This window comes from Aythya ferina (assembly GCF_964211825.1).
Source record: "Aythya ferina genome assembly, chromosome: 1".
In the NCBI taxonomy this organism is placed as follows: domain Eukaryota; kingdom Metazoa; phylum Chordata; class Aves; order Anseriformes; family Anatidae; genus Aythya; species Aythya ferina.
In genome coordinates, this window is record NC_140296.1 from 150,316,601 (window position 1) to 150,339,942 (window position 23,342).

Consider the following 23,342-nt stretch of genomic DNA (forward strand, 5'->3'; position numbering starts at 1 on the left):
CTCCGGGGTGCTCCCCGCAAGCCATACTCCTCTCCCGCGACCCTCCACACGTGCATGGGGTTTGCCCGGGGTTGCTACAATCCTGGGCCTGGAGCCAGATTTGGGATTACGGCCACTGCTGCTCTTCCATCCCTGGTGTTCAAGCAGGCAATTTGCTCTGGTGTTGCTGTCATGTGGGGAGGGAGAGCCTGGTTAGCTTGCTGTCTTACAGCCATGGTACACAATACCTTTGCTCCCAGTTTCTCCAGTGTATACCCTCTGCTTTTCGGTTTGATCACGCACACTGAGCCTGTGTCGCCTCTTTTCTCCCAGGATGGGTGTTTTTAGGTCTGTGCTGCAAGCAGGACTTTTAGACTGGACTCTTTGCAGGCAGGGAGGTGATGGAGGTGAAGCTGGTGGAGGAAACAAGGTGTTTTATACCTATTGGCAGAACCATTGGGGAGTGGAGTTAGGTGCCAGTTGCTTTCTGAGCTGGGAAGCTCAGCGAGTTCTTCCCTCTGAAGGCACCAGACATGCACCTCCTTCTTAAGGCATTTTGTAGAAGTATTTTGTGAAGTGTTTGCTCAGCTAGTGAGGGTAAAACTTCTCCCTCACACTTAAAAGGAATGAATAGTAAAACTAATTGAAAAAAAAAAATCCTATTCTATCTTCTTTTCAAAGCAAATCATAAATCCCAGAGTTAGAGATAGGACGGAATTTAGTTGCCATAAAGAGGTGCAATCCCACTGCCTCCTGCGGGTCTCCACCTGTGTGCGTCCCAGAGGGATTTGGAGGTGATGCCGTGGACAAGCATGGCCATAGCTACCCGTTCACAGGCCTTGGGAAGGGAGGAGAGCTTGCTGTCCAAGCTGGACTTCAATTTATCTGTTACTCGAGGATGGTAATGAGCCATCCACTCTTGTACATAAGTTCTGTTTTGTAGCATGACAGCGATTTTGATTAATAAACGTGTGCCCTCTGTCTGCGCCTGAGGGGTTCGATAGCGTGGCAAAAAAGTGACTTGTTTCTGCATGGATGTGTGCAACATAAGTTGTTTTTGTTTGTTTGTTTGTTTGTTTACATCAGTAGCTTTGCTTATGCCTTCCCCCACAAAGATTCGCTGCAGCACCTTGACACCATCCATTATTTTGGCAGTTGTTGCTGGAATTCCCTGTATAGGAAAATCCTATAAACGTATCATCATTTCCATGCCCCATTTTAAAGTCAATTTGTAAGAACTGTGCTGCTGAGATACCATTTTCCATTAAACTCCTATGGTTTTGGAGTAGTTTCTCAAAGGCTTCTTCAGAAGCCTCTTGACCTCCGCCTTGGACAGTTCTTTGAGATTTTCTGTAATAATTATCCCTAGGTGACATCATGAGGGACTTGAGGATATTCAGAAGAGTTAATGAGGGTCACTTCTGAGAGCATGAGTCATCTGTGACAGTGACTTATAAATGTTTATTGTCTTTGAGCTCTGCACACACGGGCTGCCTCTTGGAATGTCCCCAGAAGGATGCGGTGGTGGTGACAGCAATAGTGGCTGAAATTACATGGGACTTCTCTTTTTCTTTTAATTCACTGTAGGTGTCCTCTGCCTGCCGGACAGCTTGAACCTTCACAAAGACCAGCAGCGATCAAACAAGCCCGGGGAAGTGCAGATGTTCAGCCAGTCAGAGCTGAGGACCATCGAGCAGTCTTTACTGGCTACACGCGTGGGGAGCATCGCCGAACTCAGTAAGTGCAAGGTTGCTATGATGTTTGGGTTTCTTTCCTCGAGGTAAAGCAAAGCCACCTTCGTTAACTGGTTGTACAGAGGGGTGACAAAGGGACATGTGTGTTACTGCACTGGAAGCTGATTTTAGTCGTGTTTATGCTCCACGGCTGGTTGGGAAACTGAAGCTGTGAATCCACACGAGGAAAAAAGTCTTGTGCAGTCTCATAGCAATGGCTACAACTTGTTTGCACTCACTGCTCTCATTTCTAAAGATGAGGGATGCTTTATTTCATGTTGCCTTTGAGAGTACCTCACAGCTTGGCCAGACTTGTAAATGTCTGACATACTGGTGTTCTGTCTCATTTCATTGCATTGCCTGTTTTGAGGTGGGCTGGCAAAAAAAAAAAGGCTGAATGTTTCAATAAATGAGGGGCATATAGTCACAAATTAAAGCAGAGCTCATTCTGGCTGTGTTACAGAAGGTTCTTCACTCTTCTTGTCCTCCAGTTTCAGTAGAGGACGGAAGCACAGCTCAAACCTGAACCAGAGCAATTAGCACCTGGAAGATAAATTATTTGTTACTAATCAAAACACCTTTTGAGAAAGGTGATAAACTGTGATACCTGTAAAAATCTGAACATTCTGATTACAGCACAAATGAATTATTTACAGTTTTCTGAATACTACCTAGATGTCTTGTTGGCAGAAGGTAAATGCTAGGTGCATTTCCATACAGCATGGATTTTGCAGTTACCCGGAGGGTCTTCAGGGGATTTTTTTATTAGGACAGAAGCCTTCCAATCACATTTTTACAGTACAGTTAGAGTTATGGGCAGGAAAACTGTTTTTTTTTTTTTTTTTTTTTTTTTTTTTCTGAGCTCTATTATGAATTTTTGGGGAGAAACTGCAGAGTCAAATGTAAGAAAATACGTGCAGCCCAGCTTGCTGTTTTTAATACTGGACGTTGTGTGATGGGCATTGTACAGAACGCACATTGGGATCGTAGGTGCAATTTCTCAGCCTTTTCTGTAGTAGTGGGAGCCTCCTCTGTAGCTATTTCATATCATCAGGGCTCAGTTTTTATGAGCCCCGTGGATTCACCATGAACGTTTGTCTGCAAGCCGCAGTATGAATTTCTGCTTTCAACTTGCTAATTTTCCTGTGTTCTGGTGAAACGTCAACAAGCCAAGAGCACTTGCATGCCTTAGCGTGAAGCGTTGCTCAGCCTCTGGAATCAGGTGTTTGGTGTTATTCAAATTAAGTACTTTATGCTTATTTATTTCACACGTGACATACACAGCAGTACTTTCCGTGTGCCAAGTAAATTATGCATGATACTTCTCTCTCTCTGCAAGTATGTATGGTTGTGTTTTAGTAAATAAGTAACCTATGGATATTTCAGGTTTGTTTTTTGTTTTGTTTTGTTTTATTTTGTTTGTTTCACTGTATGCAATACAGAAAACAGGATCTTTAGCATCCTCCTCACACCCCCACTTATTTATTTTTTAAATTTCCATTTAAATTTAGAAATCTATCATCTCTAAGTCCTACCTCAGATTCAAGTGCTTGGCGAATATGGCTTGCTTTGTGTCTATCTGTTGACTCCAAGCGCAGGCAAAACACTTCAGGGTGGCCAACTTGAAGAAAACAGCATCAGTGGGAGTTAGATGCAGCTGTCAGAGAGAGCTTGGCACTCTCAGCAGGCTGACAGCACTCCAGAAAGCCCTCTGGACAACAACTGGGGGCACCTCCCCATCCACTGCAAGCAGATGCATGTCGTGGAAGAAATCGTGGGAGTAGTGGTAACTGGCAAAGCTTGCAAGGCTTTCTGCTCGATCGGATAAAAATCTGTGCCGGGGAACAATGCTGGTGCAGAGTTCAAACCTCGATCCTGGAGCATCGAGGGAAGCGCAGGGCGTCACGGTGAGCAGAAGCTGGTGGATTTAGGGGAAAATCGTCAAGAGGAAGGAAAACGAGGGGGTGTAAGGGGGCCTGTGCTGTGGAGGGAGGCTGGGGAGCTGCAGCGTGGGGGAAGGACCTGGAGCAGCGGGGCTGAGCCAGGGGGGAGCACCTGGGCACCACAGCACGTCGGCGGGGAGGGAGGAGGTGAAGGGGGATTTATCATTGCCACAGTGGGGGGTGGGAGGTGGTAGAGCCTTAAAATTGGCACGGCAGAGAGAGAAGAGGATGTAGCAAGCTCTGGCATGGAGAAGTGGGATGTGAGGGAAGGGTTACGTATGTCAAAGCCCCCGCTCTTGTGGGGGTGAATCAAGGGAATGGGTGAGACTCTGAAATGGGAGGGAATTGTAAAGAGGAGGGGGAGGTGGAAACCAGGAGTGGCAAGGACAAAAGCCTGACCTGCTGGAGCAGCATAGCGAGTAGACCCCGAGCATGTGTCCACATGCAACGTCCCAGGAGCCAGGACTTAATTTCTGTGTTCTTCATAACTGCACAGAAAAAAGACAAGGGCAGAGTGATCTTGCAATAAAGCAACTTCATTTTATCTCCGAGGGAAGAATCCCAGTAATTCTAACTGAATGAGATTTCCTATAGTTTATCAACATTAATAATTAAAGTGTTGCAAGCATGCAGAATTAACCAGCGCACGTAAATGAAAGAAAGACATCCCTTGCTCTCGGTTCTGCCTGGCATCCTCGCACGGAGCAGCGTGACCAGCTGCCGAGCTGCTGGGGACGTGGACAACGGGAAATCGAATCTGTCCCCTGGAAGACGACAGCTGGCAAGCAGGGCCCGCTGACTGGCTGGCGTCTGTATTTCTGCTCAAATCCGCTCAGTTTCTTCCCAACCTTTGTCTCTGTCCCAGGTGGGAAATAGAGTGACTTATCCTAAGCGGAAAGCACGGTGTGGTGTGGTAGCCTCGCCTCCTGTACGTGGTACCCTCATTTTGTCTGCTTCCTCCATGTTCTCTTCCCCCAGTTTTGTTACTCCTGTTTTCTTTCCTCTTCCTTTTCCGTTGAGGACTGATGAGTGGTTATGCAGTAAAAGGGCTGAAGATTTTCTGCGGAAAAGTCCTGCCTTTTAGCTGCAGCGTAAGAGGAATTACTGGTGTTGGCTGTGTCATTCCTTTAAGCAATACAGAAATTGTCTGGCGTGGCAGACAGGTGCTGTATCTGCTGTCGTACTGATGAAGAACTGCTTCTTAGGATGCTTTCACCAGGGTTTTTGAGGATAAGCGATATCAGCATTTGTTCGGGTGTGCTGACAACACGGTAGAAAAGACCATTTAGGTGGGCTGCATCTCCCCAGAGTCCCCAGATGGGGACAGAGGCAAGAGAAAAAAGGGAAAAGGGAGGTGATGAACACAGCCATAGAGGGATGGTACCAACATCCCTTGTGCAGGTGCAGGTTGGCTTTCAGTGAGGGGTCCTCAGGTGCAACCAGACTCATGGACACTGCTCTGGTGCCCCCAGACCTTGCTTGCCCAGGCCTGGTGGCACCTCTGCTGGCATCTCATGGGGTTAGCAGGTTGGATGCTGTGGTGTGGCACTGGTTGTCACTGGACAACGTAGTGCAGCTCTCCCAAAACCAGGAAGAAGAAGTGATGTTGCTGACTTCGGGAAAATCAAAGCAAGGTTTTGTCTCTAGGACACAGGAGGAGAATGTGAATAGAGACCTAATTCTGTACCGCAATTACTGAAGTAATACGTGATTCTGAGGAAAAGGCTTGAAAAATTAATGTGAAACCTTATTCATTAAAATATAATGAACATGGCACAAAGTTAAGAAACAACAATAAATTTGGTCTATGTTATATTGGCATTTAGTATTCAGGAATTGTAATTGCCTACTACAGTGTGTTTTAAAATAATGTAATTTCATTTGAAATGCATATTATTTAGAGAACATTGGGAAGAACTGAAGCACAGCAGAAATAATAGGATTTTAAACAGTAGCCTGACAGTATTTCACTGTTTATTTTTAGAAAAGTATTTGAAAAAGCTTTTTTTTTTTTCTCCAGTTTTTCCTAGTTTCCCGTGTTTCTAGACCAGACCTGGAAGAAAACAGGAACTGGTCTGTTTTTCAGAAAGTTTGGGGAATTCTTCTGGATTTCCAGTTTCTCATTTCCTTCCTCTTCAAAGAGGGAAAAATGAACAGAACAGATAAACAGAGGAATATTAGTGAGAGCTCTGGCTGTTGAGAGATCCCGTGATACTGCGTTTTGACCTTTGAATTTTTCTCCTAACTTCTTTATGTGCGTGTTTGCAATCCACAGACGTTTGTTATATTTAACTGCGTAACACTCCCAACTCACCTATATTCATCACCCGTCCAAAAATACTGGTGCCAGCTCGGAGACTGGATGCAGAAGGGGTGAGTCCTACAACTGGAGGTCTCTGCTGTGCTGGATGAAGAAGGACCCTCTCTCTTGTGTGCTCAAAGGTGGTGACAAGAAGGAGCAGAGCCTTAGGGGATGCTGGGCACCCCTCAGCACCAAGAAATGTTCCTGCCTTTGGGAGAATAAGGTGTTAGTGTAGGGCCGAGCTGGGAAAACCACCCCGTGATGAGGCCATGGGAAAGGCTCCAGAAGGCCTGTGTCATCGAGGGGCACAGAGGACTAAACTGTAGGTTAGGATGCCACCCAAACCATGTCTTCATGGATGTCTTCAGGTCAGAGAAGAAGAAAACTGCTTTGAGTCCAGAGATGGGCAGTTCACTGGCTCTCCTGGTTGGGAAGTTGGCCACCTAGTCTTGTGCAAAGCATGGTGACTGGTAGTAGTGGGGGCATTACTCTCAAGTGTTAATAGCAATAAGTAGGTGCTTTTATTTCAAACTAGGATAATCTGAAGATGTGGATGTTACTTAACACTGCTGATCTCAGAGCTTTTTAGCCTTTGAATGATATTTCACTTAAACAGTTCCCAGATCTGACGTTCAAGCTGGTATTTCCTCCACATCACTACTCAATCTCAGCGAGGTTTTCTTTTTGCCATTGGAAAGATGCTGCCCTTCCCCATCATCCTCTCTTTGCCTGCGCAGTGCTGAAGGTATACGTTTCCAAAATAACAGACTCGCAGTACCTCTTGGCACACGAGGGATGAAAGAAAGGGTTACTGCTCAAGTGTAAGTAGCAATGTGCTTGCACATACCAATGCTGTTTTTCATTTCTCCTCGCAGCCCCAGCCAAGGAGATGATGAAAGTCGGCATCTCCTCCCTTGCCTTTTCATCTAGTCTCAATCCTCCACAACTAACAGGAGGGAGGACTGCAGGAGCCTTACGAATTGATTCATGTCTTGTAAATAAGAGGTTAAACACAGGTTTAGAAGCAAATGCCAGGCTAAGGGTGCTTGCTGGAAGGGTGGCATCTGAAGCAGCATTGTTGTAAGCCCAGTGCTTATTTACTGCCAGAACAAAAGTGCTGTATGACAGGTATCTCAGACTAAGCAGCACCAGAGAGCACCAAAACTTGTCCTCTATAGCAGTTAGGTTTGTGCAGTGCAGAACTAGGCAGAGATACTGACTGAGCCCTGCAGTTCAGATGGCGGTGCTCCCTGCAGTGTGGGGTTTGGCCATAGAGCTGGTGGCTTCAGTGGGCTCTCTGGATGTGACAATACAGCCATCACCACTGACAATATGATCATCACCTTGGTGGGTGGGCGATTTTTGAGCTCCAACCCTCCACCACCCTCCTCTGATAGCCCCAGTGTATCAGCTCAGGACTCCTCCTCATAAATCACCTTCAAGGTATGGACCCTTAAAGTAGCATTTTCCCTTCCTTAGGTTTGTTGTCGCCCCAGCCCATGCCGTGCAGACCGCAGGCAATCAGCTGGGGCAAGGTGAGCACTCTTCTACTGGCCTGCTTAGGCATGCGGGACTCTGAATTCAACATTTAAAGACGTGGCTCCAGGTTAAACCAAAGAAAAATCCAACTACGGTGGTCCAGAAAGACAGAGTGAAAGCTCTGCCTTAGGTTGGCAGATGAATAGCTCATCTGAGTCAAAGGCTGTTTTGTTTGGAGCTGACAAGGTATGAGGGGAATCAAACGTAAACATTATGCTTGCCTCATTGGGTAGGAGATTCTGAAGGTAATAGTGTTATTATGGTAGGTATGTGAAGTTGAAAAGGTTTAATTATTACTGCGGCTTTTTTATGGGTTATATCCAATCCTTAATTTCTCTATCTTCAAAGGCTTTGCAAACACTGAACTGCACGCAAACACGTACTCTGTCATATAAATAGAACCTTCTTGTGATGGCGGGATAAGCTGAGATAAAAGGTTAAATGATCTGTCGGAGGCCACAGGGGAGCCGCTCTTTGGAAATTGGCTGCTCGTGTCCTGGTCCTGTCTTTTGCTGCCAAACATGGAGTTTGGGACCGCAAACTCCTTCCTCTGCTTTTCTGTTGCAGAGATAAGTGGCTGTTAGGAGATGAAAAGATTGCCTGGCATAGCGAGGAACAAATTCACACAGGGGTACAAGGCGGGCACCAGAGGCAGGCGGATACGACAGAAATGGGGAGGTTATCTCAAGGTGAGCTCGGTGATGAATTTGCAGCAGGCGGGATATTCCACTGGGTGCGCGTTACGGCACCCCGAGTGCACCCGTAGCCCCAGGCTTTTTAATCTATTATACACTACGCCAAGAATAGCACAGCTTCGTGTTTGAATACACTCAGTGCTGAGAGCACACACACATTAAGGTATGCGATGGATGCTGCGCTGTGCGCTCCCTCCCTAGCTTTCTGCAGCCTCCTTTCCTGGTACAGACGGGCCTCGAGTTAACGACACGAAGACCTCCCGTAAATCTTCTGAGGGAGGGTTTTCCTCAAGCAGTTTTTTGTTCAGCTGCCTTTGAAACACGCAGCTTGGTGCAGTACCAGAGGCAGAGCAAGCGTGGAGGAGCAGTGCCGCTGGAGTCGAAAGCGTGTGGATGGCTCGGGCGGCCGGCGGAGCAGATGACTGGAGGCTCTCTGCTGTCCTGCAGCAGGCACAGTTAAACCACTCGTGTGCACCTGCATTTGTGTGCTTACAGGCACACGCCTGGGGGGACTCTAGCAATACATCAGTACAGAAGGCAGATGCAACAGGCAGGCAGAAAGGAGGAGAGACTTCACTACACTGTGGGAAGGATGCAGGATGCCATGGCTACCAGATAGCAATCAGCCTGGGTGGATCTTGGTTTATTATCAGGCTCATAACTCATGTTTTCAATACAGTCTCCCCTCAGCAAAAGCCATACGTAGATCCAAGGTTTTTACACCGAGCTGTGAAGCAAATCCATGTCAAGAAAGTGAGTTTTGAATCTGAGTCGTGTGCTTGCAACGGGGCAGACTTTGAAAGCTGCTGGCCATGCTGTGCAAGTTGGCGCCTGGAGTGCAGCTCTGTGGCCAGCACTTCTCTTGATGATGTGGACAGATCACAGGAGGGTGGTGACAGATCTGAAGGTCCGTTTCGTGGCTCTGGCCTGCTCTGTTGGGAGAACATTTTCATCCTCATCCAGGTAGCACAGCAAAGCAGCAATACTCACTGTCAACAAGCTCCACCACAGGGCACGATTCCCCAGAGCAGGCTGCACACAAACCAGAGTCCTGGAGGGGTGAGCAGAGAGCGCTGTTACTGCACTGATGGGTGCTGCTGGCAGGAGGCCATCACCTGGTGTGCTAGAAACACGGCCTGCTGCTTTGCATCATGCCTTAACAGGACAATTTGGGGTCCCTCCCCTGGACTTTGAAGGAAAGACGTGGGCTGAACAAGTGTATGCCTTGTTATCAGTGTGCAGAAACACTGTTTACAAGTTGTTCTTAAGGCTTTAGAGCATGTTCTTGGAACAAGAAAAACTTGAGGTAGGTGTCATCGAGAGTGGCTCTGTGAGGATTTGTCCACTGTCATTCACCTGTTGTGGTTATGGCCATGGTTATGCAAGCACACACCCAGCTGAACAATGTAGGCTTTGCAAGGCTATCCCTCTGAAAACCGTGATCAAGTCCATCAAGCTAGATCATAAAATCCTGCAGGAAGCTTCTCAGAAGTGGGTAATGGGCATCTATGATTTCCTCCTCTGTTTTCATTCTTTTTTCCCCATTGTTTATTACAAGACTTGAGATCGATCTGTTATTCTGTAAGCATTGGGCTCTGAAATAATCACAGCTCTGAGAGCGGCTTTTACTAGAGGCAAACACAGGCAAAAAAAAATGCTTAGCTGGTCGCTGTCGAGAGGGCTCGAGCAGCCGGGCTGTGTGCTGTGGGTTGCTGAACGTACCACCCCCGTGCAGCTGAACTTTCCCTGTCACATCACATCTCCGGCCTGCAGTCAGTGGAGCTGTTCCTTAAATATTCAGTATGGCCTCAAACCAGGCCCGTGTCACGGCACGCGCCTTACGTAATGCTCTGAATCTCTAAATCCAATGTATGTGGGTCTTGCCTTCCCACAAAGCTCTGAATTGACAGCAGCAGCAGTGGGCCATGCCTCTCGTGGTCGTGGGAGGGACGAAATGCTGGAGGCTCGCATGGTGCTGGTTTCTCCCCTCCTTTGCTGCCAGGTATGTCCAGCACCTTGTTTCTCCTCAGGGCTGCCGATCTCCAGCCTGGGGCCTGCTCCTGTCTTTGCTGTCTCCCAAGCTCTGGCAGCACCAACATCCTCCCTCCCGAGCCTGCTCGTCTCCTGGTCCGTCCCACGCGATGTGATGCCTGCTCTCCGCGGCTCTGCCAGCGGAGCAGTTTGTGCGGCGGCTCATTTGGCTCGTGCTGCACAAATTGTGGAAATGTTTATCTGGTTTAAATTAAAACGATAGTAACATTGGCAAGGGGTTTCATCAGCAGGCAGTTGGGTTCCCCGGTCTGCTCCTCAGATGGGTTGCGGACCAAAAGCACCTTAGCAAGGAGGAACAGGTACCTCAAAACGCGTTGGGGTCTGAAACAGCACACGTACATCTCAAACCAGTTGTTACGCCACCCTACATTTTGCAGTCTATGCATAAATACTGCTGTACAGTGCACGCACACCTGCCAGCTCCATCCTCAGCCCTGATGTGCACAGACCCCAGCTCTGCCCTGAAGATTTGGCTCTGTAACAGGATGTGGCTGGAGGAGGAGAAGGGCTCGGGGGGGGGGGTGCAGTGGCTGCTGCAAGGTTACACAGCAGAATGAAATAGAAACCTGAGATCCCTGTCCTCTGTTCAGTGCTTCGCCTGGTAGACAGCAAGATCATAATGTGGCTTTTTCTGCTTGCTTACTGCCCTCTCTGAAGCTCAGTGCTTTATAGGTATTGATTATTTAAGCCTTGAGTTGTCTCCGATGGAGGAATGTTATAATAATTGTTGGTAGAGCCTGTATTTCAAGTGTAACCAGAGATAACATAGCAAAGGGAATGACAAGATCTAAGCCGATCAATTCTTGGTATAATGTAATTAAATGATGCTTTATACATAAGAAGCATTAATTGAGCTTTAATGGCATGAATTGGTTTGACTTCCTTACGAAGCAGTTGAGGAAATACAGAATAAAAGGATGAACTCCCGGTCGTAGTGAAATTGATTGCAGTTTCGCCATCGATTCCAGTGAGGCTCGAGTCCCTCCAGGCTTGCATCAGCAGCGATGCTGAGCTGGCTGCCCTGCGCACGTCATTCCTGCTGCTGCTGCTCCTCCTTACTCACCGTGCCGCTTCCCCCAGTGCTGGATGTGTCATACGAGTCGCACTGCCCCGGCGCTTGATGAGGAACGTGGGTGAAGTAATGCTGCTGGCTGAACCTTGGCCTAAACTGTGCCCTGATTTTATTCATCTGGTGGTACAGAAACCAGAGGATTTCTCTGATGCGTGCCATCCCAATCCACTTAACGAGGACCGGTCATGTGCTTAACCGTAACCACATGCTGCATTGCCGTGGTGCCTTGGGCCTGAAAAGACCGAATTTAGTGCAACTCTTTTTTACTGCTTTTGCAATTATTGCTAAACCTGGATGTTGCACTTAGCACTTCTACACAATCTTCATTCCTTTTGCAGAAAAAAAGATTTGACTTCTGCTCTCGGTGATGTTGCTAGCAGTTGAATGTCCCCGTGTGTGTCTTGGCAATGCACTTCTGCTGTGACAGAATGGGATGAGTGATGGCTGTCCCATACTTTCCTGCTGCTGCTCCTCGACTGCAGATGATTTTGAGCAGGACTGTTTAATCATCTCAGAGGCACATCTGTGCCTCTCGGGGACCTGATTCTGCAGGCTTTCTGCATGCACAGCTTCTCTTGGAAATTATGAGCATGCAGGGCTGCAAGACTGGTCCTATCATGACAATTTCCTGGCAGGGGGAAAAGGCAGAAACTATTTTTAAATGAAAGCTTTGAATCAGAAGAATATTGCAGAGTGCAGCAAAAATTGTGTCAAAACCCTGAAATCATGGACTCGGCAGTTTTCTCATGCCAGTGGTTTTCGTCTGCTCATGGTTTTAAGACTGTGTTTTTGGAGGATTGTGCTGAACGTTTTTCAGTGAGATGTTTCTCTTCTCCCTGCTGCACGTTATCTCAGCAGCAGCAGCAGCGTTCCCTGTGCAAGTCAGGCTGGACAGAGAGAGGAGGTACTGTGGTGTGTTAACAGGGGTGGGATTTTTTGGGGGAGAAAAAAAAGCTTTTTCTCTGCCTTGCACACAAGCAAAATGCTTCTTGAAGCTTGTCTGTAGGCTCATTGTTCAGCTTTTTTTGTTGTTTCGGTTTGTTTTCAGATCTGGTGTTACGTTCCTACCTCAGTGTACGTTTCCAACTTTTCCTTCCAAGTTTCAGTGCTCAGTGGTCATTTGGGAAAACTAAATAAAAGGAAGTGTGTGAGTTTTTCTTCGAATGGGAAAATTATGCCTTCTTTTCCCTATCACTTGCTTTTGTATAGCTCAAGAATGACCCAAAGGGCTTTTGCTAAGATTTTCATTTAAAACAAACCATCTGATTTGATCAGAAATCATTATTTTCCCCCAAAGAACCTTCAGGATGATTTGAACACGTGAAAACAGGCCGTTTATGACCAAAATTGTTTTGCTGCCTTTTATATAGTGGTCACTAGACAGCTAACATCGTAAAACCCACTGCCTCAGAGGGACATCTTTTAGCTAATTAGTTACAAGCAGTATAGTGCTTAGAGAGTCGGTGCTCCTGCCTCTACATTTGCCTGCTAACCGAATCTCATTTGCTGGGTCTGCCGATCATGGTCTGCATGGTGCAGCTTATTTCCCTTACCTGTAATGCGAGGAAACTTTCGGCACCACATGATCGTAGAGGGAGACAATGAGCATCTTTCTGATGGGCCATTTTCTGTTCCCTGGTCCCCTGAACAGCTCAGGTGGGCCCGCGTCTCAGATTTCCTCTTCTGCTAACATTATGAAGTTTCCTAGACCAGCCTGGGCTTAAAAATTGTAATTTCGGCTTGCACATTTCTGATGGTACTGCCTGAAGCCTCATTTTTCAGCGCCATGGGACCAGCTCTGCTCACAGGTCCATCCATAGGTGTGGCCCTCCTTGTTTTAGGGGCAGCAACCACCCCTATGGGGTAAGGGGCTGGGATTTGGGCAGGCACCCAGGGCAGCGTGCTGGGATTTGCGTGGCTGCCCCAGGATTTCCCTGGCACTGCCTAACCACAAGAATGCAGAGTTTGGTGCCACTCTGCATTGTCCCCACTGCCAGGAAATGACTGGGTCGGTAGATGAGGGGGAGCAGCAGATATTGGCTACCTGGTCTTCAGGAAGGCCTTTGGGACTGTCCCCTGTAAGATCCCAGTAGAGAAGCTGTTGATGGATGGGCTGGATGAGCAGAGACTGCATTGTATTCACAGAAACACGTCCCTGCAGGCCTTCGGGGGCTTGTCTGCAGCCCAGGTATGTCACCACACTGTAAACAACCAGGCAAAGTCAGAACTGGCGATGAATAATGAGCGCACAGGATCCTGTTCTACCTTTTCCTGGTTACATACCTGAGCTTAAACAGCAGGGGAAAACAGCCTGGTGCATCTCTTGGTTTGAAAAACTGGGGGAAAGGCAGTAGCGTGAGGGAAGGAGAGAGGGCTCAAAGCGTGGTGCTCACCCTAATCTTGCTTTCCAGGTGACCTGGTGTCCCGAGCCATGCACCACCTCCAGCCGCTCAACGCCAAGCAGCACGGGAACGGCACGCCGATGCACCAGAAGCAGGGGTCGCTCTACTGGGAGCCCGAGGCTTTGTACACCCTCTGCTACTTCATGCACTGCCCGCAGATGGAGTGGGAGAACCCAAATGTGGAGCCGTCCAAAGTCACGCTGCAGACTGAGAGGTAAGAGCCACCTCACGGTGTATTTAATATCTCTGTGAAGACGTTTCGCTGATAAATCAGCGTTGCTGGCTAATTGCTAATTACAGCTTGTGCATAGGAGGCTGCAGAGCAGTCTGTTTTGGTTTGGGATCACCTTTTTGAAATCCGTTTCTCTTGCTGAAGTGCTCCATGGCTGACCCAATATATATCAAAAGTGACACCCAGTGGCTACATACAGCAAATTGATTCCAGATGTGCACTTGGTAGAGATTTCCGTTTTCTTTCTTTGTTGCTCAGCTATTCTGTGTTTTGGAAAAGAAAATGAGAACTTCTATTTTGGGCCTAGCAGGTTTGGGTTTAAATGTGTTTTTCTACACATTAATAGGGTCTGACAGCTGTGATTTGGGAAGTGGAAAATGAATAGAGTACTGTGCAGCGAGGAGGGGCTGTTAAAGACGCAGGGCCCCAGCTATGCCAGGTGCCCAGGCGTGATGTGTACCCGGTGCAGGATTAACCCGGGGGCTGTGAACCCCTGCTTGGCCGGCAAGGCATCCTGCTGGGGACATGGCCAGATCTGGCTCTGCTGCTTTCATCCACCCTCTTGTGACAACCAGTGCAGGGGAGGCAATTGTGCAGCTTTGTCCTGACTCAAGGTCTTCTGTAAGGTGAGGAGGAGGAGATGCTGCTGAAACCAGTGATGGGGTGACCAAATGCCTATGGGCACGCAGGGTGCCTGGCACAGGGCAGCTGATCCCCTTGCTCAGAGGGCAACAGTCGCTTAGCATCGAGGCACAGCAGAGGGCAACCAGGACAGCTTTCCAGCCAAGCAAATAAAGTCATCTTGTCAAAAACCCAGCAGCCTCTCTAGTAATGTGAGCCAAGCTCTGCCTCTGCTTGTGGCCTGAGGCATGTCGTGCTATTTCCCTGCCCAAAACCAGCGATCACCGCTAAGGAGATGAGAGGAGTGACCAGTGCTTGGAAAGCAACGGAGATTTATTTTCAGGATGTGTATCATGGTGGTGCATATGCAAGCTTTTTTTTTTGAAGCTGAACTCCACATTTATGTCCTGATGTATATATTCTATATCGTGCCGTATTTGTGAGCCAAACTCTGATTTGCACACATGCCCTGACAGCCGCATGTACGGGGCTTGGTTATTGTTTCACTGTGGGGTTTGCATCTTAAAAGCAGCATTTGAGTATGTCATCATCTGTATAATTGTGAGCGGTATATAATATGATATCTTCACTGAAATATTTTTATACCGGCTCATAGAAAATCATGCAAGATGAAACTCTGGCATTAATGATGTTACTGGGAACTTTGCCATCTTCCTTCGGATGGCATTTTGTTTCTTTCCCGGTTTGGGTCACTCAGTGAGTATGGTTTTTGCTTTTTGCTCTGTTTTTTCTCAAGTATGAAAAAAAAAAAAGGAGGCAGGAAAGTTACAAAACTCCAGGATTTTCGTGTCTTCAAAATTATTTTTTCATGTCTTTAAAATTATTTGTAATTTCATGATTTGCTAGCCAACCTTTCCATAGTAGAAGGACTAACTCGTGAACAAGAGTGTTTGTGGTTAGTACTGCGCTAAAAGTGGGGACTGAAATTAGAAAATATCCTCACCTGATTTGTAGTCCTCATCTGTGGGAGTAATGCCGTTGGGACCAGTGGGATTATAAAAGTGAATAAAAATGAGGCTCTGGTTTTGTAAGATTTCTAAAGACTTCCCCGTGGAAAGAAAAAAGGGCAAGAATATTTGAAAAATCTCTTCTAGCATTTGCTTTACTAGGTTTTCCTTTTCCTGAGGTAGTCTTAATATATCTTGTCTTTGTGAGAGCAATTGAAATCCTGATTATATAAAGCCAGATGCAATTTTTCTTCTGTGCTTTATTACGAATATTCAGTTTGGCAAGATGCCTCGCTTTGGAAGGCCGGTTTAACAACTGTGCTGTGTGGTTTAGGGCCAAAGTAAGTACTCGGTGTTATTGCCAAGAGTTTGTGGTCAGCTTTGGAAGGAACAGATACTCCTTCTATTGCCTAATCAAACATGCGGTAGTACTTAGAGCTGGAAAACACAAGTGGAAGTGATGCAGGTTTAAACACGTGCCTAGATGTTTCCACTGGCTGTGCTCTGCAGCATGCCTCCTCAGCTGGATGCAAGCGTCCTGTGCTGCCCGGGAAGGAGCCTGGTTCAGCTGACTTCTATTTAGTGCTCTGAGAAGCCTCCCTTTCGTATTTTCTGTCAAAGATTATCGGTGATGTTCCCTACATGCGGCCATGCTTTATGGTCCGTGACTGATTTCTGGTGTTTTCGGTTTTCGGGATGGGTTTTTATGCCTTATGAGGGAGCGGGTTTGTTAAACATGACACTTTTATATGCAGAATATTTGCAAGCTTTATGCCTTCTCTCTGTTCCCTATTCCCTCTCATCTTCTCAGGCTGTGACAATGACTTTTATGTTGGAAAAGCACAGAGAGAAGGAAGGCAGACTAGGCAATTTCCCCCTTCCCTGGCCTCTCTGGGTCCCTGCTGGTGCTGAGAAGCCAGAAACCGAGTGGTTCTGGCCATAGACAGGATTTCCATGGAACAGGGGCTGTCCTTGGCTCACGTAAGGACAACTTGGCTACCGTTTTGGCCTCCTCTTCTGACCGTGCATGCCCAGGCTGCAGAGGGTTGCGGAGTGTGACCAGAGAGCTCCCCCAGTGCTTGCAGGTCTCGGTGGCCCCACAGGAGCTGCTCCTGTCCTTCCCACCCATCTCCAGTCCACCGGGACTTGGGCTCTGAAGCAAAGTTGAGCTAGGGAGCTGCGAAGGCTCTGCGTGTGCTTCTGCAGCAGCTGGGTACGGGAGGGAAGCTGGAGCTTAATCCCTACAGCTGGTGCAGTGGTAGGGCCTGCCTGGCTTAGCGCTTCCTAGCACAAAAAATCCGTACCTCCTGCAAAGTTTCCTGGGATGCATAAAAGGGGACGTTTACCTTTGAATAAATCCAGCCCTCGCTTCTAGGGAGAATTTTCTAGGGAGCATTTCTCAGCGTTTGCTCTTCACGGAGGTAAAGAAATAAGAATGAGGTGTATTTATAACAGTGGTTATCCATGCATAAAATAAAAGGGGGAAATGGTTGTGCCATGAAGCTGGGGGAAGGGGGGGATGGCTGCTTTCAAGGAGGGAGATGGAAAGTGGCCAGGATTTCTCAGCAGATCTGGAAAAGATTCCCCGCTTCCTCAACTCCAGTAAACCCAACCAGAAGACAGATGTGTGACATCCCCCGCCCCCTCCAAATTCACGTGTTTTTTTTTCAATCTGATCAGTTTTCAATAAACTCCCTGCCTTTTTGGCTGTGCTGTTGGCACCAACGCAAGCCAGTCCTGCTGGGACGGGTTATCTGATGGCCCCAGGTACCATGTGGATGGCTCTTTTGGCAGACGTGGAGGTACAGGAGAGGATTTGGACCTGTTTGTGGGGTCTGCTGTCTCTAACTCATCCAGCCAGGATGCAACGGAGACGTTTGTCATGTGCCAGGTGCTGTCTGTGAAGCCAGTGCTCCTCTGGTACCTCCACCTGCGGGGGGCTGCAGATTATTTAGGTTTGTTCATTCTTCTGCTCTTCTGGGAATTAAAAAAAAAAAAAAAAAAAAAAAAAAAAAAAAAAAGGAGGAGAGAATTGTCAATTAGACCTCTGCTGCCAAGATTTCTTTCTAGCTTGCTGCTTCTGGTTTAATAAAAGGATCTGTCCCGTGGCTGTGTTTTGCTTCTCAGCCTCTATAACACTTCCAACATTTTTGCAAGTAATTTCTTAAGCACCGGAAAACACAGAAATCTGCAGTTGCAGATTTGTGCAGCGCTTTTCTCCTTAAGTGGTTCCTTACCCACTTTTACCCACAGCTGTATTGACAAAGCCCTCATTACTTCCTAACTCTCCATGTTCCCCATTAACAGCTCCTTGAGAAGCGGTGGCTCAGCAGCGCAGCCCGGCCAGCGCCACCCATTAATTCTGCTCACGCGGCAGCGAAGCTCCTTCCCCAGCGTTTCCTCTGCCTTGGATGAGCACTAACTCCCTCTGCCACCTCTGCCTTTGTCTTTTCCCCTCGAGTCTTCATTGAGCTGACGGATACCTGTCTGGTTTTAACCCTCTTTCCACTTGCCTTCACCACTTTTTCCCCGAACGCCAAGCAATCCCTTACGAAACACCCAGGGGCTGCTGCTTGCTTTTCATTTTTCTGCCTGCCTTGCATGTGCACGCACACAGATGCACACTCGTCTGCGTGTACACGCTTGAAAATTGTAGCCTGTAGTTGGCTGTGACCAGCAGCAGGGGTTCAGGTTGTCAGCTGAATTCTGTTTCATGCCTTGGGTAGTTATGAGCGTACCTGGCTAATTAACATGATGCGATCTCCTTAATTTGGGGGAGTGGTCTGCTGCTATAATATAAGCTGAGCTGATATAAAGCACCTTCAGAAGCGGTGCAGCTGTGTCTGTAGCACAGGTTAGAGCCACAGAACCATGTCAGTGAGGGGGCAGCTGGGGAAATGTGGCCCTGGGGTGAGCTGTTGGGTGCTACGAGCTCCATGGGCAGGCCAGTCTCCAGCAAAGGCCAGCAGAAAGTGGAGCGAGCGATGAGGAAGGCTGCTGAGTAACAGGTAAAGTGCAAGCACTGCATCTCTCCCCGAGAACTGGGAATGTGGAAGTCCTGCTATGAAACCTGCTCACCCTGCAGTCTGTACGTGCAGAAGGCATTGCACGTGCTTGATGTGCCAGTGTGGCATAACCCTATATAACCCCATCAGGTTTTATCCACTATTTAGTAGAAAACTTCAGATGTAAAACTGTGCCCTCACTGCACTTGAGTTAACACCATGGTTGATTTCTTTTGGAGCCACTGAAAAGGAATCCCAAATTCATCCTTAAGTAAATCCTCTAGCTTTGCATCTGAAACACCAAACTTCCCACTCTTTAAAATCCCTTCAGCAGCCGCCTGCAGCTCGCTGGATTGCACATGTTGCACGGAGCAGCTCAGGCAGTGTTTGTAGCTCTGCTGTCAGACACGACACCCTCGCTGGGCTGGGGCTGCTTTCTAAATCTCATTTATCAGCCTAGACCCGAGCTGTCCGTGCGATCGCTGTGGGATTTTTTTAAACAGAGAAAGTTGTTTGCAGCGTCGGGGGAACGGCGCGGTGCCCAGGCCGCTCGGCACCGCACTCCCCTCAGCGCTCCTCGGGCTGGCTTCCTTCCAGGGCTGCATGTCGCAGCCAGGCGTGTCACATCTGATGTCAGGACTGCCTGGGAAATGTCTCTGACTCGGTTGTGTTTCAAGTCTCGCCCCTTAATGCAGAGGAGGCAGCGGGGACTGCGTGTTCAGGCCCTGGCTGTGACTTGCAGATGTCCTCCTGCAGGCCCCGAGCGCTGAGGTATCCTCCCTCCGCCTGGGCAGGTCTCTCTGAGGCTTGTGTGAGAGCAAGGATCGATCCTTCAGCCTGAATGTAATGCAGATGAGTTGCATTGCCACTTTTTTAGGGGCTTCATTAGGCACAGGGGGGCTGCCCAGCGTGGGACAGTTGTGTGCTAGAGCCAGGTCCCTGTGCAGGACCTCCTGAATGCAACAGGAGCTATTTGCTCTCGAGGAAGACAAGTAGCTGATGGCTTAAATAATAAAACGCACGTTTTGCAGCCCAGAAAGCCGTCTGAAATGTGTGCTAAACACTGGAGAAAATGTGCTTTTCTGTGCTCCAATAACACTAAGAAATGGACTCACATTGCATATATAGTTTTATCATGCTTTCTAAACAAAGATTGTCAGAGCTGAGAGTGCTTTTCAATTCGTATATTGGGATTTTCTTTTAACAACACCCGTGAATGCATAAAGCCAAACAAATGAAAAGATCTCTTCATAATTTTGAAGTTGCTGACTCATATCTGCAAGCAGAAACATCTCCCTACCTTTGTCTGGATAGGCATTTTCTCGTCAAGGGTATGGCCTTCTGCTTCTCAGAAGTACCGCTCACCCTCACGGACTCTCATGCAGTTTTAAACACCCGTGCTTCCTAAACACCTAGCATCCTCCTCACCAGCTAAAGGATCCTGCAAACAGAAATCATCCTCAGCCTCCCTGCAGACCCACGTAGAAATACTGGAGCAGCATATTGTGTTTTACATCGGGTGCTTTTCCTGCTCTTCCATCCGTCAGTATCTCGTGTTTGTGTGCAGGCAGACTGCTGCTGTCCCCGTTTGAAGGGATGCCGCCTGGTTGTTGCCTGCGGATATCTGCAAGGCAAAGGAGCTCGCAGGTCCCCCCGCTGTCCCAAAATAGCCGTGAGGGAAGCGTGGGGCGCTGGACTGCAGGGAGAGATGCTGAGAGAGGGTGGGAGCCGACGGGGTCAGGGTTTGGCCTTCACAGCCAGAGCTGAGCGTGTGCTGCCGCCTCCCCAGTGCATCCCGCAGGCTTTAAGAGGAAGGTGTGGAAGTGGAAGGAGGCCTGGGGTGCTGCTTCTGTAAAAAGAAGTGTCTTGATGCGGCAAGAGCAGCCCCGATAATTCCCTTTTTAGGTTAAGTAGGAGCCTGCTGAGGGCTCTGAGAAGAACTGGCTGTTCCCTTGCCAGAGACCAGAGGACAGTGCTTGGAAGGGTCCGGCCTCTTGGGGTCTCCTTCTTGTTCTCCTCCCCCATCCCTCCCTCTGCATTGCCATCTGGGACGTTTCTTCCCTTAGCTCAGGCAAACGTCAGAGCCTGTGCCGAATTCTGTTCTTTTTTGGGACGTGACTGGAGCTCACACTTAGCTTCCTGGCCGTGAATCGAAGAAGCCTGGAGCGTGCATTTAGCGGTGAGGGCACGTGAGAGAGGGGCTGGAGGAGGAGGTCAGAGCGCTCGAGGATCCCTGCCCCGACAGGGTGCTTTGTGGCACTTGAGTTGCTCCTGGCTTTGTGCTTCTCTTCTGGCAGAGTCCATCCAGCCCAGTGGGTTCATATTGCCCTCAGACCGATCTGATTAAGGTGCACACTTCCAAAAGGTATAAGGTGCCTATCTGCTGCTTGGCTGCTCTGAAACACAAAATACCAACCTCTCCTGGTTGTTGCCTGCCTTCGTGCAGCAGAGATAAATCAGTTGTGTGTGCTAGTGATGTGATGCTTTCTCCTCATCTTTTTTTTTTTTTTTTTGCACGGTGTCATTTGGAAAGTGGTACGTATCTTGCTGCTGGCACGTTATCTTGTGGACTGCCACCTCCCTATAACTTTGTGTTCCTCTTTCTTCTTTGGCGCACAAATAGCATTAAAAAAAAAAACACAAACACAGAAAACCTTCACATGATGCATGGACTCTTGAAGGGTATTTTTAACCTATTGCACTCAACCCTATTTGGGTCTCTTCTCAAAATACGAACTCCCTGACATGCTCAGATATGCAGTAGCAGAGCTTTTTGCCTTGGAAAAAGGAATGTAATGTATTCAGAGTGAATCACATGTCCTCTCGGACAGAGTGCAACTGGCCATTGGAGAAAGTCCCTCGGCTTCCACGGAATAGCAGTTCTCTTCCTTTTCAGGGTATGCTGCACCAAACAGTCCTGTTTATTTCTTTTCCCTTGTTGAAGTTTGACATTTTATAGCAAGGCTGGTACAATTCCCGTAAAAAGTTTTATTTGCCCTGCTCTCTATACTGCAGCGGATCAGGATTTCTGCTGGGAAAGTTTCTGACCTGCACAAGAGGGGAGAAGAAAGAGTGAGCCCCCGAGTCCCCTGTATTTTTGTAGGAAGGGTGTGTACAAGCATATCTTCAGTTCTGTGACCCAGACTGTGTTCACTCACGCAAACAGTAGCCTAGAATTTAGTTTCCCATTAATTGTTTCCAGTGCACCAAGGTTTGTGCGTGATTATATGCCTTTTTACACTTCCAGTGTGATTTGCCATTCTTTTCCACCGTGTGCTCGGTAAGTGAGGAGAGCAGCTCCCACCGATTAGTTGTTCCCCTCGCCCTCCTCTCTAATAGCCAGCGAGGCCAGCCCTGCTCTCGGATCAATGTTTAGGTGAAAAATGCACACTTTTTAACCCACAGAGCGTGCAAACAAGCAGCAGTCCTGGCTGCAGGGAATTGGGGCTGGCAGCCTGCCCTGCCGAGCACAGGTACGGGGGAGCCCTTTGGCACCAGCTGCCCTGAGGGGCACGCAGCAGCTTTCCCTTCCCTTTTGTCCCTCAGTGCTTCCCAGCTTAGTGTTTCGCACGCTTGTAGGCACAGAAGCGCTCACTCTGCTTCCTCCGACCGTCACCGTGATTTAGCTGGGTTATGGAAATCTTTTCACGGCGGCTGTGGGAGAATTTGTTCTTTTCTTATCAGCCAGCTTCAACGGTGGCGGCAGGTGTGGAGAAGGGAAAAGCTGAGAAACAAACGCAGCCCGGTCTTGAGGTGATGGAAGCGCATTTAAATGGGATAATAATGGAAGTGTCAAGTCAGCAGAAGATGCCATATTTCAAAAGGAGGTTAGGCATTTACGTGCCTGTGCGATTTGGGAAGCCGGCGTCCCAGGGAAAGTTAGCGGCCTGAGGGCTTCTGCGTCCTTCAGCGCTTCTGAAATGTCTCATCCCCCTTTCAGAATACTAATGTCAGAGCTATGTAAAGGCAAATTTTCGAAAGGTAAATAAATGGCATAAAGAGCTATAAATAGGGAGAGGATATTCCAGAGTCAACATCCTATTAAATCGTTTTTCTCAGGGTGGATTCTTTTTGGGTAAAATTATGTATTTAAAATATAAAGTGTTTGCCTACTGGGCATCCAATTCAGACTTTTTTTTTTTTTTTTCCTCTGTGGGAAGGGACCACGGAAGGAAAGGCAAGGCAGGGAAAGCAATATTGAATAAGAAGAAGCAAGAAGCAGGAGAAAGGAAGGCAGCAAAAGCAGGGGATGCTGCTGCACTAACAGTATTAGGATGAGATACTGAGCTCATAAACGGAGGGAATATCTAGCTAAAGAGGAGGGGAAGGGGAGCCACGAAGGAAATGAAGCAAAAAGGATAAGGTTCAGAAGAAGAAGGTGGGAGCAGGTTAATTACAGATGTTCCTTGAGGACAGCACTCATTTATACGCTTCATCTCTCTCTCTCATATTATAACAATCTCTGCTAATATCCCCTAGCCGGGGTACCCACTTTGCAGTTTGGATGAAAGCAGTCTCGCTGTGTCTGAGGAGTTTTCAGCGCTCCTCTCTAAGCACAGGACTCCCAGCATAGTTTACAGGTTGCTCTTGAACAGAATTATTATTATTTTTTTAAATGATTTGACAATCTTTAGAATTTTGTACTGCATTTGTATAAAGAGGGATTTCTTCTTCCCTTCCTCAACCCTTCCCCACCCAGACTTTGCGTACAGCCACAGAGGATGCCCCTGGAGGAATTCCCTTCGGGACAGCCACACAGCCCAGCTGGGGATGGAAGGGCAGTTGTGTTGCACCCCGTG

The 23,342-nt window shown here is 48.0% G+C and overlaps 1 protein-coding gene across 4 annotated transcripts in view; it reads left to right on the plus strand.

Annotated features, from left to right (window-relative positions):
• ABTB3 (ankyrin repeat and BTB domain containing 3) overlaps positions 1 to 23,342 on the plus strand; it is a 162,213-nt gene that overhangs the window by 88,997 nt on the left and 49,874 nt on the right. For all 4 annotated transcript variants that reach the window (XM_084523938.1, XM_084523937.1, XM_084523940.1 and 1 more), the window contains exons 2-3: positions 1,567 to 1,716; positions 13,727 to 13,931. In XM_084523938.1, the coding sequence (XP_084380064.1) occupies positions 1,567 to 1,716; positions 13,727 to 13,931 (355 nt within the window). The remainder of the gene's footprint in view (positions 1 to 1,566; positions 1,717 to 13,726; positions 13,932 to 23,342) is intronic.